The sequence below is a fragment of the Xenopus tropicalis genome, chromosome 3, assembly GCF_000004195.4.
Source record: "Xenopus tropicalis strain Nigerian chromosome 3, UCB_Xtro_10.0, whole genome shotgun sequence".
Taxonomy (NCBI): domain Eukaryota; kingdom Metazoa; phylum Chordata; class Amphibia; order Anura; family Pipidae; genus Xenopus; species Xenopus tropicalis.
In genome coordinates, this window is record NC_030679.2 from 31,542,415 (window position 1) to 31,568,245 (window position 25,831).

The 25,831-nt window shown below is 39.1% G+C and overlaps 1 protein-coding gene across 2 annotated transcripts in view; it reads left to right on the forward strand.

The window, feature by feature from the left end:
• The first annotated feature begins 2,582 nt into the window (after positions 1-2,582).
• The window catches only part of ankhd1 (ankyrin repeat and KH domain containing 1), a 60,463-nt gene continuing 37,214 nt past the window's right edge, over positions 2,583-25,831 (forward strand). Inside the window, 8 exon segments of one of the 2 annotated variants that reach the window (NM_001204092.1) lie at positions 2,583-3,011; positions 14,190-14,343; positions 16,873-17,029; positions 18,334-18,481; positions 20,543-20,690; positions 22,056-22,289; positions 23,416-23,510; positions 25,497-25,734. In NM_001204092.1, coding sequence (NP_001191021.1) covers positions 2,766-3,011; positions 14,190-14,343; positions 16,873-17,029; positions 18,334-18,481; positions 20,543-20,690; positions 22,056-22,289; positions 23,416-23,510; positions 25,497-25,734 — 1,420 coding nt within the window. In that variant the 5' untranslated portion in view covers positions 2,583-2,765. 2 annotated transcript variants of the gene reach the window in all.

A 25,831-nucleotide genomic window follows, 5' to 3' on the forward strand; every position in this document is an offset into this window, starting at 1 on the left:
CCCTGCACATTTTCAGGCCAAAATCTGCCTCATGTGACAAATGACAAGCAAATGCTATTAATGCCATTGACTGCAGCCATGGGCAAAATTGGGCAGTTTTGGTGTTTTCTCTGCCAGTGAAAAAAACGTCAAGCATGACATTAGCCATTAGACCTTCTTGCTGACCCCTGGTATCACAACTTGCACTCTAATGTAGGTTAAATCACACAAGCAGGGGAGAGATGAGAGAGATATTACACATTTGCCCTTCTGTGTAACCCTTGTGTCACCACTTGACCCAGACTAGAATGTGCCTGCGCATTCTACGCACCAGATGTGAAGGACCTATGAGATCTGCCATTACTTCACACAGGTAGACACATCAGATGTTTCCTGCAGCTTTCTCATAACCAGTAAAGAATAATTAAAAATAAGCGTATTAACTATGAAAAAGGTTACTTTGTGCAGGGCCATATTCTGATATGTCAACTAACTTCCATGTTAATAACTTACAGCAGATAGCAGATCCTATTTCTGAAGTGATAAAAATCCTTAACTGGATCACTCTTACCCTGATGATAGGGTACTAGTGTCTCCAATACATGCTTTTTAGACTTTGAGCCAGATTCATCAAAGTCCGAATTTCGGATCATTAAAAGTATGAGTGCAAAAAATTCGGATTGAATACGAAAATGTGCATTAATTGCGCGAAAAATCATATTGTGGTTGTACAAAAATACTGTGGTACGATCCAAAAGTTACGAAATTTTTGTATCCGAACGATCGAAAACGGCGCAAAAAACTTCTGACTTTGAACCTTCAGTGCATGATTTTGGAAGCCTTCCATAGGACTCAATGGCACTCTGCAGCTTCAATCTGGCCAAAGGAAAGTCTCTCATAGGGCTCAATGGCACTCTGCAGTTCCAACCCGGCCCAAGGAAAGTCTCCCATAGGGCTCAATGGCACTCTGCAGCTCCAACCCGGCCCAAGGAAAGTCTCCCATAGGGCTCAATGGCACTCTGCAGCTCCAACCTGGCCCAAGGAAAGTCTCCCATAGGGCTCAATGGCACTCTGCAGCTCCAACCGGGCCCAAGGAAAGTCTCCCATAGGGCTCAATGGCACTCTGCAGCTCCAACCCGGCCCAAGGAAAGTCTCCCATAGGGCTCAATGGCACTCTGCAGCTCCAACCCGGCCCAAGGAAAGTCTCCCATAGGGCTCAATGGCACTCTGCAGCTCCAACCCAGCCCAAGGAAAGCCTCCCATAGGGCTCAATGACACTCTGCAGCTCCAACCCGGCCCAAGGAAAGTCTCCCATAGGGCTCAATGACACTCTGCAGCTCCAACCCGGCCCAAGGAAAGTCTCCCATAGGGCTCAATGGCACTCTGCAGCTCCAACCCGGCCCAAGGAAAGTCTCCCATAGGGCTCAATGGCACTCTGCAGCTCCAACCCGGCCCAAGGAAAGTCTCCCATAGGGCTCAATGGCACTCTGCAGCTCCAACCCGGCCCAAGGAAAGTCTCCCATAGGGCTCAATGGCACTCTGCAGCTCCAACCCGGCCCAAGGAAAGTCTCCCATAGGGCTCAATGGCACTCTGCAGCTCCAACCTGGCCCAAGGAAAGTCTCCCATAGGGCTCAATGGCACTCTGCAGCTCCAACCTGGCCCAAGGAAAGTCACCCATAGGGCTCAATGGCACTCTGCAGCTTCAATCTGGCCCAAGGAAAGTCACAATACAGAAACGTGAATGAATAACGAAACTTTCGTACTCGTACAAATTGACGCAAAGCATGAAAAAGTCACACAAAAATCGTAGAAAATACGCACAGGTTTATAAATTAGAAAAAATACATTTTTTTTGTTATCGTACTAATTCGTACATTGAAAAAATGTGCCCCTTTGTGTGTAGTAGTGTAGTGTAGTACTGACCCTACTTGTTACCTATTATAATTCTTGCCACTTTTCTGGCATATTCACACATATTTATGTTCTGATCCCTCATTCTCTGATTGCTTTTTCACCTATTACTTCCCATGAGGTACAGGCCGAGAGCACCTCCTTCCAAGCCATTCTAAGCTCTTTAGACTACGAAGCAAAGGTTTAAAGAATAACTTGCTATCGACGCTTCCTGGACACACACGGGAAGGGGGGGGGGTACAAATAACATTTCCTCTCCCCCTATTTGGTCATGTGAGCTGCTGGGAAGAAGTCACTGACACCTGACAGGTGCCAATCTAACACCACGCCACGCTAAGCCCGAGCATTATTTAAGCAATACAAACACGATCCTGTGCGTCCATTGCTTAAGCACGCTTTACATTCTTTGCTTGCGCTAATTCCCAGCGTATTATAGCGTTAATAAAACAGTCACGGCGCAAATTAACTTTAGGTGTCATGTGACTGACAGTAAGAAAGGCCATTCAGCGGTCAGCGTTTCACGGAGAGGGGCGGTGACCGAAGCCTGCGTGTTCGGCCAACGCAGCTTGACAGAAAATACGCTTGACGTAGCGTGACTGACGGCTCCGTGCACCAACCGCATGGCAGCTTCGTCCGCGTCCCACCAATAGTGGCAAGAAATATATTTTTTGGGGCGGGCGTTGCGCAAAAGCAAGATAGTTTACAAGAAGTTAATGGCTAGGAAACGGGTTGCTTTGCTTATTTTTTTAATTACTTCAGATGTCTGCTTTTGAGGAGTTCGCGTTTTGGAAGTCGGCACAGTAAGCAGACAAAGTTTAAAGACTCGTCGTTTCGCTCTTCAGATCTCGGTCTTTTTCCACGCTTGACGGGAGCTATGCAGAATGCTGTGACCGGGACGGACATGCTCACGGAAGGCTTTGAAGATGAGATCGACTCGGTAACTCCGCGCTCGCCAGTGACGGAGCTGGGAAGTGAAGCCGGTGTCGGACTCTCCGCTGCCAAGGTTCGCCTTTTTGGGGGCGCGTCGACTGGAAACGAGAGACTGGATTTTAGGTTGGCTGCTGCCGCTGTGCTCTCCTCCGGAACTGGCTCTGGCAGTGACGAGGACGAAGTGTCTGAAGTAAGTCATAGGACCGCTTCCCTAAAGTCGCCTGCCTGACTGGACTCTACGCTGGGGCTTAGGGCAGCTGAGCAGTCCCTGCCTTGAGTTGCAGTGTGTGGGCAGTCTCATGACAGCCCTGGGCCCTCTCCCTTCGGCCTGTGCCGCCTGCAGCCCACTCCTATTTTAGAAACTCCCAGTTTGCTCTCACATGGCGAGCGAAAGTAGATCAGGTTCTGCGTAGAACACACCCAGGCTACGACTTTCTGACTCCTTAACTACGTGAAACGTCGATGGTTTAGGGGGAAAAACAGAAATCCTTCTTGTAGTTGTGGTATCGACACCCGGCATGTACTAAGCCAGGCGCTATTGCCATTTAACACTGACAAGGGGGGGGGTCTGTTTATATGTGCCATAGTAGCCCTGTGGCTAAATGCCAGGTGTCGAACTGCAACTTAAAATACAACCATAAAGCAGGCAAGAGAAATAAAGGGGATGAGGTGCATTCATTTCGTCATTTATATACACTTAAATTCTAATGAAAAGCAAGTTTCATTCCCTTCTTGACAGGAAGCAGGAGGGAAAGATGCAAAACTGATTGTATGGGAGCCCTGATTGTATGGGAGTCAGCATCATGGCACACATATTGGTCTAGTAAATTCTATATTTCTATTTAATTCTTTATTGTTGTAGGGGGAAATGTCACTGGGGCCTATTTATAAAGTGCAAAGCCCATAAGCAGGGATGCAAATGTATAGCTCTTTCCCCTTAAATAGCATGGGCATTTATGGTCTATAGCAGGGATCCCCAACCTTTTTTACCCATGAGCAACATTTCAATAAAAAAAAAAAGCTGGGGAGCAACACAAGCACAAAAACTTTTCTTTGTAGGTGACCAATAAGGACTCAGATTGGTTAATTAGTGGCCCAATGTGGACTGGCAGACTACTGGAGTCGCTGTTTAGCAACCAACTTTGGGGCAACTGGGAGCAACAGCAAAGGGGTTGGTGAGCAACATGTTGGTCAAGAGCCACTGGTTGGGGATCACTGGTCTACTTTGGGTAGTAGAATGGAATAAAATGGCTACACACACATGCTGCTGGTAGCCAGAGCTACATTCATAAATCATTCCAACAGCATAGATGCAGCGCAATCAAATGCAGTCCTTATTTTGGATAATAATTTATATATATATATAACAGTCTCACCATAACATATCCAGGTAGGGATAAAGATGCATGTATGGGTTGAAATGTTGCTATAATGGTTATAAAAATATAGCTTGAGTCTGGGCCTGATTAGGTGCCCACATGCTAGGCCAAATTGGTTTGATTTTATGGATGTGTTGATGTGCTCCTTGTCCAACAAGATTTGAAAACTTCCAATTTAATATCTGTCTGGCCTGTCGGTGGGCCCATACACTGGGCAATAAGTTGCAAACTCAGTCTGGAGGGACAGTTTGCTGCTTTTATTTGCCTGTGTATGGCCTCCTTAAGGATGAAGACACACAAACCTACTTGGTAGCAGCTACTTGTCACAGCTACTAAATGTCAGAGAATACCCTGCCATAGACAATGAGAATAGCCTCTGCTAAAAAAAAAAAAAAAAACAGACAGTTATTGGTAAAAGATCAGCATTGTCTATTTTTGTAGCAGTGAAAAGTAGCTGCATCTAGTAGCTCCATGTGTCTTTACCCTAATAGTACATCTATTTGATAATATTAATCTCTTGGGGAGCAGAGCAGCAGTTAAATTGTTAGGCTCCCCCCAGTGATTATAATTACTTAGTTCAGTCCCTAAATCGCTACTCCTTCACTGGGATAAAAGCTGTGACTTGGGGTAATCTAGTGAGCTCTGCCCAACATCATCATCTTCTTTCTAGTCATCATCCCCAGGATCTTTGCTGCAGCCCTACACTGTGCGCATGTGTAGTTCTGATTTTAGTATACTGCACAAGTGAACAGCCCAGACCAGACACAAGGGATCCCTGAAACAGATGAATAGACATGCTCACTACATAGTACCATAGGATGGTGTGTTTTTTAGGAATGCTGACCTGTGGGTCTGAGATATGCAATTCTTATCACTGGATGGGTACTTATTTAGGTTGATGGCACATTCTACTCATTCTCCCCCACATGTAATGAGGTTTTAACGTTAATGTGTCACTATTTCTCTATAAACCAAGATATCAATAGCTTGATCGATGGAGGGATAGTGACACATTCCTGGAACCTGCCACTATCCCTTTAATATCCTCCTGTGTGGGTGTCTTTTTGCTGCTTACAGGATTCAAAAATTTTATCACCATGTCCATCAAGTGTCTTAATTTCAGCAAATTTGTGTTTTCACATCTAGAAAGGCATCAAATCCTCCTTTGAAATAATATAATGTATCTGCAATCTTTCAATGAAATCTCCTTTCTTCTAATCTGAAAGCATATTTTTGCTTTGTTTGGAAGGATTTACTGGTGAATATATTATAAGAGTTTATTATATGGCCACCTTATATATTTATACATAATGATCATAGCGTATCATCTAGTATAAACAATTCCAACCTGGCCAGCCTTTCTTCATAACTGAGATCTTCTGTACGCTATCAGCTCAGATCCTCTTTCTGTATTTACTTATTATGTCTCTTAAGCAATGGAGAAAACCCTATATTCTAGATGGGACCTTACCGGTGCTTTGTAAAGGTGAAGTATAACCACTCTTCCCATGAATTTATACTCCTTTAATCCAGCAAAATACTTTCCTGCTGCTGAATGGCATTGCTTGCTACAGCTAAATGTATTATCCTCAAGTATCCACATGTCCTTCTCCATCATGGATTTGCCTAACTTAATCACATTAAAGCTATAAGTGGCTTGCATATCTTTACATGCCAGGTGCATAACTTTACATTTACCAACATTAACTCTCATTTGCCGCTTAGCTGTCCATATTGCCCCTTTTGTCCATATCTCCCTAGATATAATTAATTGGCATATTTAAGTTTGTATATCAGCAAATATATATGTTGCTTAAAACGCCCTCCCCCAAGCCATTAATGAACAATTTAAGTTACTGGTCCCAATACAGAGACCAGAGAGTATAAGTATTGAATGTGCCGTTGACACCCTCAGTAGATGATCCTTCAGCCAGTTTTCTGTGCATGCTAATCTACAAGCTTCTCACAATATGTTGCTTTCATTTTTGCTTTTCTTTCTTAGCAGAACTGGTGTGGGTCAGCCAGGTTTGTGGGCCTCCTTCCACTGACACGATTTTAAGTTCAGTCCACAAATTATTATTATTAACATTTATTTATAAAGCGCCAACATATTCCGCAGTGCTGTACAATAAGTGGGTTTCATACATTGGACATACAGCGTAACATATAAAGCAATCAATAACCGATACAAGAGGTGAAGAGAGCCCTGCCCAAAAGAGCTTACAATCTACAAGGAGAAAGGGTTGAGACACAAGTTGCATTGGGATTCTGGTCTGGGCTTTCACTTTATTGTCTTTGTTGCCATTTTGTTACAGCGTTAGAGGTCTGATTTGGATCATTGTCATGCTGAAAGACAAAGCTTAAATTTTTGGCTGATGTCTTGAGGTGTTGCTAAACCCATGATGCCATCTAATTATCTGAAGTGCATCAGTCCCTTTTCCAGCAAAACACCCCCACACCATGATACTCCTACCCCATGATTCACAGTTGGCATGGTGTTCCTCTACTTCAAAGCCTCAGTTTTCTTTCTTTATGCATAGTGGCAGACAGTTCTATTTTTGTTTCATCTCATGAGAGGTTTTTGTCCTGGTGATCTTCCACAAACCTTTGTCTGGCTTTTTATGCATGGCTAGAAGTAGGTGGTTTATCCTTCCTTCACAACAGCCTTTCAGGCCATGGCAATGGTGGATGTTGGTACCTTGGTATGCCTCCATCTCGTCAACCAGATGATGATGTTATGGTTCAGTTGAACCTTTTTTTGGAGCAAAGTCTGTTCATCTGTGGGAGTAAATTTGAGCCTCCTTTCTGAATGATGAAGTTTCTGTCTAGACTTTTATTTCTGGATATTTTTATAAGTGTGTATAATTGTTTGCACAAATGCTTGTGAGGCCTTCAGCTTTTTGAAGGTAAGAAGAAACGGGACTTAATACAGCTTATGGCTGTATTTACATAGACCTTTCTGATAAAGTTTACTTAGTTTTTACCTTTCTTACCTTTAAAGGGATACTGTCATAGCAAATAATTCACTCTGCCATTTAAAATTTTATTCTTGAATCAACAAATATATTTTTTTAGCTGTAGTATTGGTATGTAGGCGCCATCTCAGTGCATTGTGCCTGAGTTTTCAAACTGAGCCAGTGCTACACATTAGAACTGCTTTCAGGTAACCTATCGTTTCTCCTACTCCCATGTAACTGAAGGAGTCACAAACCCAGGGGATTCCTTAGTTTTGTGTGCCTTTCGGACCATGTGTGGGCTCCAAATTATTGTCTTAATAATTTTTGTACCATGGTGATCAGCTGTTTAGTCAATCGGCCAGGTCAGAAAATTTTAGTTGGCTAACAAAAAAATAATCTGCACATGTATTGTGTATAAGACGATATCCTTGGGGGACCTACAATCGAAGTCACTTTCATGCATACAGTTGGTGCCTGCCAACTATTTCATGTTCAGAACATCCTCTGATATGTATTTTAAGGGTTTTATCCTACAATTTCAGTCTGAATGTAAGTTTCAGACTACATTTAAACGTATGACCGAAATTTCGAGCATTCGTCAGAAGACTAAAATCTGAATGTGTATGGCCAGCTTAACTATTGAGTGCTATTCTGATATCTACTGGGAACTACTTACTCCCTTCCCTTTGTTCTGCTGCTGGGATGGAGGTGATATCAGTCTAACTTGCAGCTCTGCAGTAAAGTGTGACTGAAGTTTATCAGAGCACAGGTCACATGGGGCTAGCCGTATATGGAATTAAATATAAAAAAATGTGTGTTTTTTGAAAAACCGATTTCAATGCAGGATTCTGCTGGAGAAGCGCTATTTACTGATGTGTTTTAAAAACAAACATGTTTTCCCATGACTGTATTTTAAGGATGCACCAAACCCAGTATTTTTGGTTCGGCTGAACCCCCGAATCCATGTAAAGGGATTCGGCCAGATACCAAACTGAATCTGAATCCTAATTAGCATGTATGCTAATTTGGACTTGGAAGTGTTAAATGTTGCCGCATGCATAGTGTTGATTCAGCCAGGACTGTGGATTCTGCCAAATCCGTCCCCTGCCGAAAAAGGCTGAATACCAAATCCTGGATTCAGTGCATCCCTACTGTATTCCTTTAAAGTGGTAGTTCGCCGTAAAGTTAACTTTTAGTATGTTATAGAATGGCCAAATCTAAGTTAACTGTTATTAAATGGGGGTCACTGACCTCAGCAGCAAAAAAATCTTCAGGCTTTCTGCTTGTTCGAAAGCAATCACTAAGGAAGTGCTTAGGAAGTGCTAACGGAACCTGGGGAAGAGTACTTTTGGAGTTCTACAGGACATAGGGTTGATAACGTTGAGGATCTCGGAGTTATTGTTATTCAGAATCATCAATAGGGGTGTCTGTGAATTGTTAATATTTATATTTTTACTTTACACTATTTCTCTTGCCTACCAGTATGGGATCTACTATCTGAAATACTTTGGTGTTCTTGAGTTATTTTTTTGCAATGTGGAGCACCATCTCTGAAGGCACCAATAAGATTGCTTTGCTATTAACTTATATCCAATGATAACTAAGAGAGCATAAATCCAAGTACTGTGTTATTTACAGGGGAAAAGCAAATGCATTACTATGGGAAATGTCATTACTATATTTTTCTGATTAATGGGTTTACAGATACAGCATCTCATACTGGTGAAATGATTTATTTTTCTGGCTATAAGGATCACCTGGCCACAAAATGCACCTGAATTTAAGAAGTAAAATAAGGGAAAAATTAAGAGAAAAAAAGGAGAACCCAGTCTGTAAGGGAAAACAGCCAAAGTGTAAAGATTCTGTTCATTTTATTGCTTTGTCTTATGTCAAGATGCTTTAGTTCCCCTCAGAACTCGCCTTATTACACTACTTTTTTTTTTTTTTTTTTTTTTTATTCCAATCATACCATCTGCTCTTCCCTTTTCTCTAGAGCAGTGATCCCCAACCAGTGACTCAGGGGCAACATGTTGCTCACCAACCCCTTGGATGTTGCTCTCAGTGCCCCCAAACCAGGTAGTTATTTTTGAATTCCTGACTTGGTGGCAAGTTTTGGTTGAATAAAATATTTACTACCAAATAAAGCCCCCTGTAAGCTGATAGTGTGCATAGAGGCTGCCTAATAGCCAATATTAGCCCTTATTTGGCACCTCCATGAACTTTTATGGTGCTTGTATTGCTCTCTAAGTCTTTTTACGAGTAAGAAAGGTTGGGGAACCCTGCTCTAGAGCTTAGTCTCTGAGGTTTTTACATTTGATGTTCTCTCCCCATGTCCTTTTTTTCCCTTTCTTTCCCCTTATGCTCATCTTCTGCCTTGCACTTTCTCCTTTCTTTGTTTACCCTCCTAAAAGGGTTGACGACAAAAAAGTAGATCACAAATCATGATGGGGCATCATGATTTCTGATGTATCTTTTTGTCGTCAACCCTTTCAGTCTTCCACTCTACACGGACTGATCACCTCTCTGACAAAACGGTCCACAGGTCGAATGTAGAGAAGCAGGACTCTGGCTTCTCTTTCCTTCCTCATCTGCACCATGTGCTGGTGAATATCATGCTCCCTTAGCAGCTGAACTGAGAAGCATGGAGGGACCAGACTGGGGATGACTTTAATGTAGTTGGCCAGTTTGAAATATATTGCTGTATAAGGACAGACAATCCCTGTTTTGCTTAAAGAGAAGGGCATTTCTTGGTAGCTTAAAGCAACAGTCTTAATGTCCTATATTTTATTGATAATGGGTGCAAAGGACCTCTCGTTACTGTTTAAATGTGAGAACACACTGTCTGTGACATTGAATAGGAACATTTTTCCTGCTTCGTTGTGTTTAAATTTTCTTGGCTGTGCAGTGTTTAATGTGATTCCACAGCATCTGCATTGTATTTAAATCCGGGTTTGGGCTTCGCCATCTCAGAACGCTCTATTTCTTTTTCTTTTTAATTCTTTTCCTGTCCATTCTAGTGGCTTTACTGGAATATGTAGGGACATTATTATGTTGGAGTGTTCACTTTCTGCTGAGCTTCAGTCTTTTGGCAGATTGTCTTACATTATACTCAAGTACTCTAGTACAATGAAGAATTCATAGTGGATTCTGTGATGGTGAGGTATCCATGATGTGATTCAGCAAAACATTCCCAAACCATAACATCTCTGCCTGTGTCTCTTAGGGCAATGTCACACAATGTGATTAGTTACCTGCAACAAATCTTTGTATTTGTTTTCCCACCAGCGATTTACATTATTGCCAGTGGGAAGGCATTTGGAGGAAATTAGTCCCCTTGTTAATTAGAATTACGCATATTGACATCAGTAGTGGTAATAACTACATCTATGGTTCTTGGAGACTTCTTTCAGCACTTTGCTTTCTGCCGTCAGGCTGAACTTGCTTGAACATCCAGGCCTGGGCAAGTTGACAGTTGTTTTAAATTGTCTCCGCCTGTAGGTAATCTCCTGGACAGTGGAATTATTCACGTAAAGTTGTTTGCCCATCATTTCCAATCGCTTCATAGGGATTCATAGGGACCTTTAACTTTCTTCCTAGCCTTTCTTAATGGCCTTACAGAACTCTTTAAATCTTAGCATGGTGATACCACACACTTCAACAACAAAAAGCATACTAAACACCTGAGGTTTAAATTAGACCAGTTCCTCCAAGATCCTCTCTAACAGTGTTGTAATCATTTGTCCCTGATCTGATGTGCCTGTTTCTAATTGTAGGTATTTGAGTTAGTGATTAAAAAATGATGTACTTTTTTTCCCATGTGCAAAATTTGCATTTGTTTATTTAAATTACACAATGGACTGCAGAATGTAACTCATGCATGGTATTTATTATATCCTCTTTTTCTATACTTTTTCAATGGAGATCAAATATTGCTAAGTTGAAGTAAAAAAATTGCCATGTGGGTGTACTTCTTTTTCTCACATGATGTAATTGCCTTAAGCCCAGTCACCTTTGTCCTCCACCCAGAAACTGATGGTTTTTTGTTTTTTTTTCCCCACATGTCTAGTTTTTAAAATCAGATTTTATGAGCTGGCTTGCAACATTGTTTCAGTAGTGCCGCAGATGTAAACAGACTGGCAGATACTGCTTATTGTTTTAACTGTGAAAAATGGTTGGTTTTTGCTATTTTCTGGAGCTAAAGAGGGAAATTTGATATAAGTCATATTTGGTCCTTGCCAGGTAGATAATTAGATTAAAAGTGCACAAATATTCTCCCTGCATAATGGACACCTGCTTTTCTGTAAGCCATAACAGTCAAAATGAGGGGGGAGTTGGTTACTGGCTCACAAGGCCCTAACATGAAGTAGCTTCATTTGCTCGTTTGGCCCTGTTCAAAATAACAACAAGCACATTTATGTATTTTAAACAATAGGCAAAAAGTATGTTCAGCATAAGCCTTATTAATTGCGCTCATTCTAAACAAGGGGTATACTGCCCTTTTAAAACCATTGAACATTTGTATTAAAAGGACACTAAACATTACTGTACTGCACTGGTGAGCTACATTTTACTAAATTATTGTTGGACTGCAAATCAGCATATTTTAACATGTCATGGTTAAGGCATTCTGGGAACATCAGGGTTTCATTCTTAAAACAATACTTCTCAGTAAAACTTTTTTCCACAGTTCTCCAGGGCCCATGACTGCAATAAAATTCAAATACTCCTCCAAAGAGTATTCCATCTGATCTATGTAAATCTGGCTCCATCATGTTTGTTCCTACAATTCTTTGAAAGCATTAAGCACAGTTTTACTAGCACTGAACATGTATGTCCTTTTCCACCATGTTAAATTACAATAAAATATAATGAAGCAAAAAGTGACACAGTAATTGTTATGTAAGATAAGAGCAACATAGCTGGCATAATGCTGGTAATGAGCATTCTAATTGGCATTTATTCATTTTTGTACAGTAGAATTCTAATTGGTAAATTAGTTCCCACGTGTAATTACATTTTGTTTTAATTAACTTATAGAAAATTAGGGGGTGCAGTAGGGCAGCTTAGTGTCCCTTTTAATGCATATTACAATTCTTTAGAACTACATTTTCTCAAACAAAAATTCATCTTTGGGTGTCCTATACATTGGCTTTAGCTACAGTAGGGTTGCTACAGTGTGTAGCAAGAGCAGCATAGCAAGTCCATCACTCCCTAGGTAAGTGATTTTGCAAAGACAAACTGATAACTTAACTTGTGCTGGGTATATAACTTTATTGCTTCTCCCTTCTTGCCACCCATATTTACCTTGTGAGCAATAGGTCAGTATGTTCAGGAAGGGCACATGAACTGTCCCACACTTTAATAATAAATATAGAAGTAGATTGTAAGCCCTTTTGGGCAGGGCTCTCTTCACCTCTTGTATCGGTTATTGATTGCTTTATATGTTACTCTGTATGTCCAATGTATGTAACCCACTTATTGTACAGCGCTGCGGAATATGTTGACTCTCTATAAATAAATGTTAATAATAAAGTACCCAGGGAAAACACAGCAGGAGTTGGATTGTCACATCTACAATTTGCCCGAGGGAATTTTTTTTAGGGCATAGTGTGCAACTGTGTGCCTAGCACTGTGCATATTTGTACAAGCAAATACAAACCCCTTGCCTAATGTCTAATTAAAGGGGTAGTTTACCTTTTAAGTTAACTTTTAGTATGTTATAAGGAACTTTTAAATTGGTCTTTATTTTTCATCTTCTAACTCTTTTCACTGACACCAGCAGCCAAAAAAAACTATTGCTCTGTGAAGCTACAATTTTTATATTGTTACTTTTTATTTATTAATTTTCTATTCAGGCCTTCTGGTATTCACAGCCTCTTTTTTTTTTTTTTTTTTTTTTTAAACCACTTCTGGTTGCTAAGGTAATTTGTGCCCTAGTAACCAGATAGCTGGTGAACTGGAGAGCTGCTGAACAAATAATGAAATTTAAAAAAAAAATGAAGACCAATTGCATATTGTTTTAGAATATCATTTCCCCGAATGTCTTGACGTTCACTAAAAAGTCGGAACACAAAAAAATGTGTGGGAACAAGTCCCAGAAAAGTCGTGAAACTGCAACTTTATTGCATTGTCGCACCAAAACCTCTACATTTTTGAATTGTCGCACAAAAAAAAAAAAGCATTAAAAATCCAAAATTCTTAAGGATCCTCCAGGGATGGGAAGGAACATCTGCCATTGACATTTACATGATCTCGACAAGTTTTAGCTGGTGAATTGTCTGATTTGAATTTTTATCAGTTTTGTTGCATAACTAAGGGGCTGATTTACTAATCCACGAATCCGAATGGGAAAAATTCAGATTGGAAAACGAACATTTTGCGACTTTTTCGTATTTTCTGCAACTTTTTCGTAGCCGTTACGACTTTTGCGAATTGTCGCAACTTTTTCGTATTGAGCGCTCGAAAAAGTCGCAAAATACCGATCATTACGAAAAAAAACGCATTCAGATGCTTTTCGGACGTTCGTGGATTAGTAAATGTGCCCCTAGATCTTGGAAAATTTTTGACTTTTTTTTTCAGCGACTTTTATTGCTAAAAAAATCCAACAGTAAAAAATCTGACAGTAAATGGCCCTCAAGGAATACATTTTCAAAATGCAATATTTAAAAGATGAAGCCATACATTTTGGGTTACCCAGTGACCCATTTTGCTCCTCATATCTTTAGCAATCCACTTCTTCACTTTAATAAGTTTATTCAAACACACTAGAGGTAAATGTACCTAAACATTTTATTGGGGAAACTGTGTGCACTGATCACTCTTGTTTGGAACTTGCACAGATGTAACAAAAACCCGCTTCTCTCTGTTTATGGCCAACTATGCACAGTCTTTTATTGACTTTTTATTTAAAATCATTTTAAACTTATGGGTTAATTTATATTTGGTAGATATATAAGCCTTGAGATACTTTTTGAGAAGGGTCAAATTGTGTCTTAAATTTGTCTTCAGATACTCATTTTTATTTTAAATTAGGTTGAGTCGTTTATTTTGGACCAAGAGGACTTGGACAATCCAGTGCTTAAAACTGCATCTGAACTCTTCCTGTCTACTGCTGCTGAAGGAACAGACTTTAGAACTGTTGATCCTGAGACACAGGCACGTCTAGAAGCTTTATTAGAAGCTGCAGGTATTAATTATTGTTTGTTCAGCATAAATGTCATTTTGTAATTCATTTATTTTATTGTTGACTAATGTAAATTATTTTGCATGTTGTGGTCATTATTGTTAACAGTAGCCTCAACACCTTTACTGTTTAATGGTTCAAGATTTTTAAGATTATTATGGTTTCAAGATTTTTAAGATTATATTGAGAAGATGAATGTGTTTAAAAAAATTTCTGTTTACCTTGCATGTTCTCATTTATAATGGTAATGCTTGATGTACATCTTTGGCACTGTGGCTTTATTCAGCTTGTTTTCCTTTAAGTGGCCACTCAGGGAACAGTGGTTTAATACTCTGTGTTTGGCAGCACTGTATTCATGAGCAGTTGGTGGCGGGAGGCCTATAAGTGTGTACTGCTCCTTTAAACTGGACACCCACAAAGTACACCCTGTACAAGGCAAATTATTATTATTAACACGTGTTTACATTAAACATAGATTTACATACAAAAACAACCAATAATCTATACAAGGGGTAAAAAGGGGACCTGCACATATGAGTTTACAAGTCTAAATAAAAATATTTGTATTTTATATGACTACATGGACAACAATGCGTTATGCAGCACACAACTGCAGTCAGTATTATTAAGGCCTAGTGCAATCTAGAGTGGGCATTAGTTTGTAGATTTACATACAAAAACAACCAATAATCAATACAAGAGGTAAAAAGGGGCCCTGCCCATATGAGCTTACAAATCTAGAACAATTATTTGTATTTTATATGAGGGCGCTCTTCTACTGTACTTCTAGATTTCAACTGTCAACTTTATATATAAACATCATCATCATTTAGTTATGTATAGTGCCACCAAGTCACTGCTTTACATGCAAAGTACTACCAATAGAAATGCAGTTATTCACGTAAGCAGCCAAATAATGTCAGTGTGCGTAGAAAATACTGTACAAGGTGACCAAAACTTTTCTGTGATAGTTCTCCAGAAACAAAGACTTTTTTCAATTGTTTTCTATTTTTTTTTACTGTTTTTCTTAAATTAATGAGTGAACCTTAAACCTTTTGGTTTTCTCTCCACTAATCAAGAATAGATGCATTTCCAATATAAAAATAACTAGAAGGTATCAACTCACTAATTCCCAGTGGACCACAATCTGTATTTGTAAACATCTTTCCAAGATCTTTCTCAGTCCTCCTAAGCACATCTTTTATCACACAGTTTTAGATGGGCCTGCTTCAAGCACTGATGAGGTTCAGTGAATTGAAATATGCATATGACTAACAAGGCACTGGGACATGCTTGAAGTAGTCTGTGCCCATACTACTTGAGACAAGAGGTCTAGCATGGGTTATTGGGAAATTGCAAGTTAATATCTCCTAAACCTTTTATTTTCAGAAATGCATACATATTGGAAAAATACTTTAGTGGAGATCGAACCATATAAAAATGTTTATTTTTAAGGTGATCTTCCCCTTTAATGTTTCTTTCTCTGGTGTTTCAGTCTCAGTATCTCGGTAATCCTCTGAACTGTTACAAATTGCTACATTAGTTGATGCATTTCTCCGTAGTATCTGTGGAATGATAGCAACTTTTGTATCAATTATTACAGCTGCCTTTTATTGAAACTCAGGAGTTACACTCTGCAGGGCTAAAGTTAAGAAATATATCAACTGATGTAACAATAACAGCACTGACATAGTCTGTGACCCACTCCCTTCCCAGAGCTGCTCTAGGGAAACATGAAAAGGAAATAAAGAGAAGAAAAATAAAAAGCAACTCAAAAAAAAAAAACTTTCTGGTTTACTATCTGATACCAATGGAGTGTGTCTGGAAGGTGAACAATCTCTTTAAGTGTGTGGGTCCTGCATTAAAAACTTAAGCATAAGAAAAGAATGTTACTGTTATTTTAGCTACTTATGAAAATAGTTTATAATCGATAGCCTTATCGAGTTATTATGGATGGTACTGTTGGAATATTACTGATAAGAAAGTTCTCATTTAATGTTTAAATAGTTTAGCTACAATATCTTTATGCGCAGAAGTGCTAAGAGTAGGACAGTTCTGCAAAAGGTTTTCCATGTTGTCAGCCCAATCTATTGAAATGTTTCTATTTTCTAAATTGGTGTTTACCCATAATTTTTATAGCCTGTGCCTTTTTTTTTTTTTTATCTTTGTTTGCGGTGCAAACACTTTGGTTTTGCACAACAATAAAAAAAAAAAAAAAACAATTCTACTGGATACATGGGCATGTTAGGGCCATAAAATCTCAGAGGGCCAGAAGCGGCTGCCAGGCCTCCATTAACATTAGAAAACACTGCTATGTAATCTGTTAAGTTTTTTTTGCGTTAATATATCAGTATAATTGTGTGAAAAATATTTGAACTATGAGCAGATTGAATGTTTGGTAAATTTCAGTAGAAATATGCATGTCTTGTATGCAGTTATTTAATTCTAACATGCATGCAGTTTGAAGGTATTAATAAGTCTTGTGCATCTTGTGTTTTTTTCATACTAACTTGATTTGATCATACACGGAAGGAATTGGTAAATTGTCCACTGCTGATGGTAAAGCCTTTGCAGATCCTGAAGTACTTAGAAGATTGACATCGTCTGTGAGCTGTGCTTTGGATGAAGCTGCGGCTGCACTAACTCGGATGAGAGCAGACAATACTCTCAGCACAGGACAAGTAGACAAGTATGTATCTATGGATTCGTATTTGTATCCTTATGTAAAATCAACGTAGTAAGTTAAAATTAAAAAAGAAGCATCAAATCCATCAAGATCACTCCTTCCAAGCTATTCTTGAGCATGCGAGTAAGTTACCAGATCAACCTCCAAGGGGGAAATAACTAATATGTTGTGTTTCCTGAATCGCTATCCCTACCTCTTGTTTACAGATTATAATTTTACATTCTTTAACTTGCTGCCTTTTGATCCTGAGCAATAACCCTTCATTATCACTACTCTAGATAAAGGATGTTGTACCCCGATGCTCTTAACCATATAGGGCAGTTCACTACCTGCTACCCTAAGGCCACAGTGTGTGGTTCAGTTTTATTTGATGCAGTATTTTTTCTGTTATAATGCATCAACATCTGTTAACTATTGTAGGTATCACCCCTTCCTCTAATGGTTGCAAAATATAATGGAATATTTTTCCGTTAGCATTATTGCTAGAAAGGGCTAACAGTAGCAAAGTAATATCACTTGGTCTTATTTGCCTTTATGGTGCTCTGATTACAGCACTGATGCCCCAAACCATACATTTTTGAAACTGTTACTATAGTTATTTGGTTTTATCTCTAAATTATGTCATATAGGCATTCACTTTCTGCCTGCAGCTGACTGAAAAATGCTTGCTATTGATTACTGCTCAGGTGCAGATTTGTCCAGTGTTGATAAATGACCCTCGATGTGTCATTTATTGTGTTTTAAACGTCATTCATAATAATGTAATGAACTTCTTATAATTTTGTGCTAGCTGAGTAGCATAGGTTATCCTTAGATATGTGATATCAAATGATTCCTTAGCCTTTTGGCCTGTATGATGATCTGTGTTTCTGTAATGCAAAAATTACAATTTTGCAGACACATTGTAAAAAAGAAAAAAAATGTGTGTGTGTGTGTAATATATGAAGCAGCAAGTAAAATGTAAAAGGGGAAGGTTCTGTGTGTGTCACTTGCAGGCAGAGGGTCTAATTAGAAAATGCCAGCATGTTTCCAGTGTTGGGCTCCATACTGAGCCAGATATCTGGCATGCAGGTTGGAGAATCCAGTCAGGCAAGGATCGCATTGTCTTATTGATATGGTCCTCTGCAAAATAACTTTTGGTCTGGGAACTAGACTTACAAAATGATTGCAGGGGGTATGGTATTGCCCTCCCAGCTGGCCAGAGGCCAGGACAGCTGATTTCAGTTTAAAAGCTAAATAGGCTGCTTAAAGTGATCTGTCTATAAGATCTACTACTAATTTGTATTATTTTATATTTTTAACTGTAGTCGGAGTCTCGCAGAAGCCTGTTCAGATGGAGATGTTAATGCTGTTCGTAAACTGCTTGATGAAGGTAGAAGTGTAAATGAACACACGGAGGAGGGAGAAAGTCTTCTCTGCTTGGCCTGTTCTGCTGGATATTATGAGTTGGCACAAGTAAGTTAAAAAAGGCTGCGGCATGCTGTTTTCAAAATTCTTCAGTTAATAGAGCTCCTTACACATAATACTGTTCTGCAATACATTTTGTAAAAGAGCAAATCAATTTCTTTACATTAAACTTTAAAACTGATGGACCGGTAACAAGATAACAGTGAGTAGGTGCTGTATGTTTCTGTTCTGACAACTTTGTTCTCTTTAGGTTAAGGGCAATGGCACATGGGGATGTTTTGTTTTCAGTGGTTAAATCTGCACTACCAAGAGCAACATATTTTCCAAAAATGACATTACAATCGCCTTAAGTAAAACTTAGCACTCATGGTGATTCAGCTTAATCACAGCAAATTCGTTGATGCAGTCCCCTGAGCTGACTGGTAAATCAAAGTAGCCCAATCGTGATCTGGCCAATTTTAGGCCAAATATCTGTAAGGTAGGCCCGTCGGGGGTGGCCATACATGGGCAGCTAAGCTACCGAATTGGGGCAAAGGACATTACATTACATTAACATTTATTTATAAAGCGCCAACATATTCCGCAGCGCTGTACAATATGTGGGTTACATACATTGGACATACAGAGTAACATATAAAGCAATCAGTAACCGATACAAGAGGTGAAGAGGGCCCTGCCCAAAAGAGCTTACAATCTACAATGGGCAGCTGAAATCTGCTCTTGTATGGCCACCCTTAACAGTAAAACATAAGTTAACCTAAGTTAAAGGGAGGCGGGGACGTCATCCTAAAGAATCATTTTGAAAAACATGGTGCAAAGAGGGTGGTGAGGACTTTGAGAGAGCTCATTTTAGAGAGATTACCTATGCTAACTTAGAAAGGCAGTGGAAAACTAATGTGTGGCTAAGAGGGCAAAGTAGCTACGACAGCTTTAGGGTTTTAGGGAACTGTGCTGAAATAGCCTGCAGCTCAGTGATGGTGGGGTTGTTTTGGGGGAGAGGTGGATTTGGGATATTATAAATGACAGGACTGTAAGTCATACTTAAACAACAAACAAATGTTAAGAATATTTAAATGTTCATTTACTAATGCCAGAAGCTTGGAAAAATGAGAGCTGGTGTTAATAGCCAAAAAGTCGCATGGCTGGATTGTAAATATAGACGGTTATACCTTGTTCTGGAGGGGCTGGGGAATGGGAAATGAGGAGAGGTGTAATGATATAGTAAAGCAGAATGAATTCTGTGAATATTTCCTTGGATTGCACCTAAAATTTCCAATTCTTTCTTATAAAGAAATATCCCCTCTGCTACTCCTTGCCTCCCCAGGTCTAGTATATCAGTGTACACTTCCTATGTCTAATTCTTGAAATGCTGCTTCCTAATGTGCAAATCAGTAGTATGTAATGTATTGTGATTTATTTTCCTTTTGATGATGCAACATTTGCTCTGTTGAGAATCATTTTCCCTTTCCTGGCCTATTTGGGTGCATTGGAAATATTGAGCAGATATTGTAAGACCAGGTGGAACAGAGTACCTAAGGTTAAAGGTGGTTGTTATGATCACATTGGGACTGGATTGTTTTTGCACATTTGGTTTCAGGGGACATTACAGTAACTTGTTCATAATATTTTGAAATAAAGCAAAGTTTGCTTTAGGGCAGCTAGCCCAGTCTAGACCAGTCAGCAGGTATGGTTTTACTGGACAGTCTTATATTATCCTTTTTGTATTTGCTGCTAAAAACAAAATTAAACACATTTGGATAGCATAATGTTTGAAAGTTGTATGTGTTGTATCTGTCACTGGTAGTCTGCAGTCATCACTGTTGCTGCAGGCACTGCCAGGTTCACTGGCAATGAACCTGGGCAAGATCCTGCTTATGAGTACTGTTGGCAGTAGTTGAATTCTTAATGCTTTGTTATAAAGATAAATAGAATGGCAGCCACAAAGCTTGAAGGAGTTGCCACTGAGTGTAAGAAAGGAAAGTTTATTAAACTGATTACAAATTTGAACTAACATTACACATGTACTTCTTCGGCTGAAGCAAAAGTTGGGTGAATTTGTCCTTTTCATTTGCTTGTGCTAAACCAATACCATTCTTTGGGAATTTACAGGTGTTGCTTGCTATGCATGCCAATGTTGAAGACAGAGGAAATAAAGGTGACATTACACCTTTAATGGCAGCTGCCAGTGGTGGTTTTGTCGATATTGTTAAACTGTTATTGGCTCATTCTGCAGATGTGAATGCACAGTCATCGACTGGTAAGTAGCTTTTACTGCCCTAAATCATAGACATTTTTAGCTTGTTTCTGTGAGTTTTGTTTGAAAACCAGCTTTGTGTAAAAATGAATATTATATAACCCTATTTAAAATGAGCTCCTGAGCACCCTCTAACTTGCAGGGAGGGTTCCAGTTCATAGGAATATATTATTCAATAAATGTAATAAATAAAAGGACATGCCTCTGACTTGAAGAGATTCCCTTATGTATTAAAGGGAAAATATTGCCTCCTTTTTGACATAAGCTCACTTGGTTTGTGCAAATATTACATAGACTGACCCTCTACTTTCCAAAGGATCTGTGCACTGTCCTCCATTGAAAGGAGATGGACAGTGTTCTATGCACATAACCCCAGGCAGTTGCATAACAGCGATACTTCAGTCTATGCTCTAGTTTTACTGATTAATTTCACTGGCTTCTGATAAATTTGTCCTTGTGTTAGCGGGCATGTAATAGGGAAACCAGATTGCAAACTTCACATCAGCAGTGAACGATTTTAATGATTAACTTTTCTGTAACGCGCTGCCTAATAAGTCTTAACTATATAAATAAAGGAAGGTTAATCTGTTGCCCATAAAATATTGGAGAGAAAAGTCTAGGGAAGGCTTGTTAAATTTCAAGTTCTGTCTAAATAAAGCTGTGGTGTCTATTGGTACTGTGTTTTAATGCTGTATTATGTACACTGTGTTGATAAAAGGCTACTATGGCCTAAATCATTGTTCATGAGTGCAGTCATTGTAGTTAAAGGAGAAGGAAAGGCTAATAAAGAGTTAATTTCAAGCTGCAGGCATACCTTCAGTTGTCTCAATAGTGCCCTTAAGTTTCCCCATATTTCTCCTGTTCAGAAGCCAGACAGGAAGAAAAAACGCTGACCTGTGTAAAGAAAATTTCCATAATGCCTCGCTCCTGCACAGACACCCAGACCGGTGTACATGCTCAGTTAGTTAGACTATGAGTCAGCTTCCTGCTGATTGGCTCAGATCCACATTCCTAAGGGGGGAGAGTAAGTTCTTAGCATTCTTGAGGGAGGGGGCAGCAGGAGAGGGGAGAGAGCAGAGAGCTGTGTGTCTCTGACAGAGGAAAACAGACACAACAAATCTTTTGACAGGGAACTCAGTGCAGCGTTTCTGTGAGTGCTTATGGCTGTATTTACATAGACCTTTCTGATAAACCTCACTTAGTTTTTGCCTTTCTTTCTCCTTTAAGTGCCGGTTCAAAGCACTTTTTCTTAGTCCCCAGGCTGGCATCAGTCTCTTTCTTTGTGATATCATTATATGTTAGCCGTATTCATTGCTTAAGTTGATAAAATGTAATACTAAATATAGCTTTCTTTTCCAACGTATGTAGGTAACACAGCGCTTACGTATGCTTGTGCTGGTGGCTTTGTTGATGTAGTTAAAGTTTTGCTGAAAGAAGGTGCTAATATAGAGGATCACAATGAAAATGGGCACACCCCTTTAATGGAAGCAGCTAGTGCCGGGCATGTAGAGGTAGCAAGGGTCTTGCTAGAATTTGGAGCAGGCATCAACACACATTCAAATGAATTCAAAGAAAGTGCACTTACCCTGGCATGCTACAAAGGTAAGATACTTTTTGCGTATAATGTTATAAGCAGAACTTTACGCAGTACCTGCATAAGTTAAATAAGAAAGGCTTTTAAAGATATTTGTAAAGGTTATTGCAGTTACTTTGAAACATTACTTTTTCTGACTTTTTTTGAGTTGGTGTCAGAAGCCAGTTCCCCTCCTCTAGTCTTACAAAGCAGGGTTTTGGCTATACTTCAAAAGTTAGAAGAAGTAATGTAGAGAAGAGAAAGGAACCAAGACACTCCCTTTTCAGTGGAGCCATGACTGTAAAAAGACAGCAGTGGGGCATGCAATGTACTTAGCACACTGGAAGAGGTCCAACAACTATCAGAGCTTTGGGCAGTTGTCTCTTTGTTGCCAGAGCAATAGACCCTCTTCTCTGTGACAGCAGTGTCAGCCAGGGAGTTACTGACAGCTGTAGCAATTTAGGAGTTTATCCCCCTGGTGAAAGATGATTTAGAGGGACAACTGTGACGCTTATGGGGGTGGGCAAGGTGGGTCCAATCTTTTCTATGGAAGCAGGAGAGGACTATTAGAAAGGGAGAATTAGCCTTTTGAGTAACATTTGATCTACAGAGGAACTGTTAGTAAGGGTTAGCTAATCTTTCTTCCTTTCTCTTTTGAATTCCTTTTCTCCCCCAGCCTACCTGTACTTGCCACAGTCCAAGTAACTTTCTAGACCCTCAGCTCATACCAGTGAAGGGCTATTTAATTTTAATGCAAGTTATTCTTACATTGACAAAGGGCATGTTGTAGTATTTTCAAGGGAATAAACAACTTGTTTTACTAAACCTACTTCAGCTTTTTTTAATGCCTTTGATATAGATTGGTATATCCTTCAAAATATTACAGTTCAGTCATCCTCATGAATCAGAGTTATACATTTGTCAAATACATCCTACATGTCTACATATAATATAACATGGACGAACAGGAGCACTACTCTTTACTGTATAGGTCAGTTGTCCCAGGAGCTAGTAAAAAGTAAATATAAACCAAAAAATGTACAGTACTCATTTGGAAACTAGTGTAAATAAGTTATTTATTAAAAAGAATTCAGGGTTTTGAGTAATGCTGTGTTTTTCTTCATGGGCTTATTTCAACTTATGTTCAATTTACAGGCCATTTAGACATGGTTCGATTTTTGCTTGAAGCTGGAGCTGATCAAGAGCATAAAACTGATGAGATGCACACAGCCTTAATGGAGGCTTGCATGGTAAGTTGCATCAAAGCAGAATTATTTATTATTTCGTTTTTTACTCATCATAATGTTGTCTTATCTGTGTTCAGAGTTTGTGTGGTCCTGTGGGTACAATCTCGATAGAGAGGAATGGGGTCTATTATTTCTTGTTTTTTTCCATGTGTGTATGGCTGTATACCTCCATGTTTTAAAGCGGACCTGTCACCCTAAGAAATAAGTCCAAATTATTTTCTATATTGTTAGTTGAGCAAAATAAACTTTACTTACTCTATATAAATAATATAAAGCTTGTTTCCTTCCGTCTTGGAATTACTCAATCAAAGCAAGCAGGCAGGCACCATTTTGTGGACACTGTTATTAAGGCAAGATTTGTATCATGCCAAAATCTTGTTTATGTGATAGAATGGGGGGCCTGATGCCCAGGCCCACGCACTGGCTACACAGTTAGATAAGGAGGAGGGAGGGGAGAAGTGAGATGTGCAGTGACATCTAGGAAGTGCTGAATGGAAAGCTAAAGCAATATATGATTGACAGCTGTGATTTTTAAATGCCTTTATAATGGGTTCGGATGTGTTAATATAAAAATTAATTTGGGTTTCATGTTTAATTTGAACAGGACTTTTATTATACAGATTTTCATGTCTGGGTGACAGGTCCACTTTAAGAGCTCCTTACTTTGTGTTTTTGTATATGGACTGATATAGCTTTATTAACCTTGTAAATATTTAGTTCAAGATTTAAAAGCAGGGCACTTAAGAATACTATGATTTTTTTTATCCGGTATACCATTAAGTCCAAATGGTATAATTGCTTACTACTTCATTAATGGAAATCCAAATTATTTGCAAATTGAATTATGCCTCTAAATTATATAGTGAATACTTTTATACAGGTCTTGGAACTCTGAGGTGACTTCTAATATGAGGATATTATTTACATATTTTCAACAGGGGGTACTTTATTTTAATATACAGGTATCGGACCCCTTATCCGGAAACCCGTTATCCAGAAAGCTCCGAATTACGGAAAGCCCGTCTCCCATAGACTCCATTATAAGCAAATAATTCAGAATTTTAAAACTGATTTCCTTTTTTTATGTAGAAATGAAACAGAACCTTGTAACTGATCCCAACTAAGATATAAATAATCCTTATTGGATGCAAAACAATCCTATTGGGTTTAATTAATGTTTTAGTAATTTTTTAGTAGACTTAAGGTATGGAGATCCAAATTATGGAAAGACCCCTTATCCGGAATACCCTTGGTCCCGAGCATTCTGGATAATGGGTCCTATACCTGTACAAGTTTTAGTGAGTCATGAGACAGAAATTACATCACTAAGCTCAGATTATAACTAATGACATCACTGAGCACCATTTATAAGGATATAATTTACAGTTTGGTTTGGTCGGAATGCCACCCCTAAAATTGCACCGCCTTAGGCCTGGGCATTAGCAGGAGCAGGTTTTATCATATCTGTATAGAGACATAACATGCCAATTCTTGGTTGGTAGGCTATAAACATTAATCTGCAAAACGTTTCTAGTTTAAGCATAACAGGGAAGGTGTACAGGGAGACATAAAAAGGCCAGATTACTCCGTATAAACCCACATAAAAAATACAGTAAGAGTAGGCAGTAGGGTAAGTAACACTCATGGCCTGAGGAACAATTTTCTCTTTTTCATCAGCAAGTGGTCAAGTATGTGTGGTAAAAATAGCTTTGTAGCACAATTTCTCACCTGTTTAGCCATCAACCATTTTTAGCATAGGCAACAGTAAAACAGTGCTAGGGTGCTAATTGTCATATTAAATAAAGTTTAATAAAACAAATATTTTAAATGGGTTAACTTAACTAAATAAGTGTTTTTTTTATGTATCTGATCCCCCACTGTAAATAAGAGTTCTTTCCAACACATATCATATATCCATAAAATTAATGCAACGTATTTAAATTTCTGTTTTACCTTTTTTCCTGTTAATGTGAGACTTTTTTTTGACAGGATGGCCATGTCGAAGTAGCGCGTTTACTGCTAGATAGTGGTGCTCAAGTAAACATGCCTGCAGATTCTTTTGAGTCTCCTTTGACTTTGGCAGCCTGTGGAGGTCATGTGGAACTTGCTGCCCTTCTGATAGAAAGAGGGGCTAATTTGGAGGAAGTAAATGATGAAGGTTATACACCTTTAATGGAAGCCGCACGAGAGGGCCATGAAGAAATGGTGGCACTCCTCCTTGCACAAGGTATGTTAATTTGCATAATCTTTAATATCAATTAAATCTAAAATTCAGGTTGATCACACGGCTATCCTACACTCTTGTAGTGCTTAAATTGGAAGAT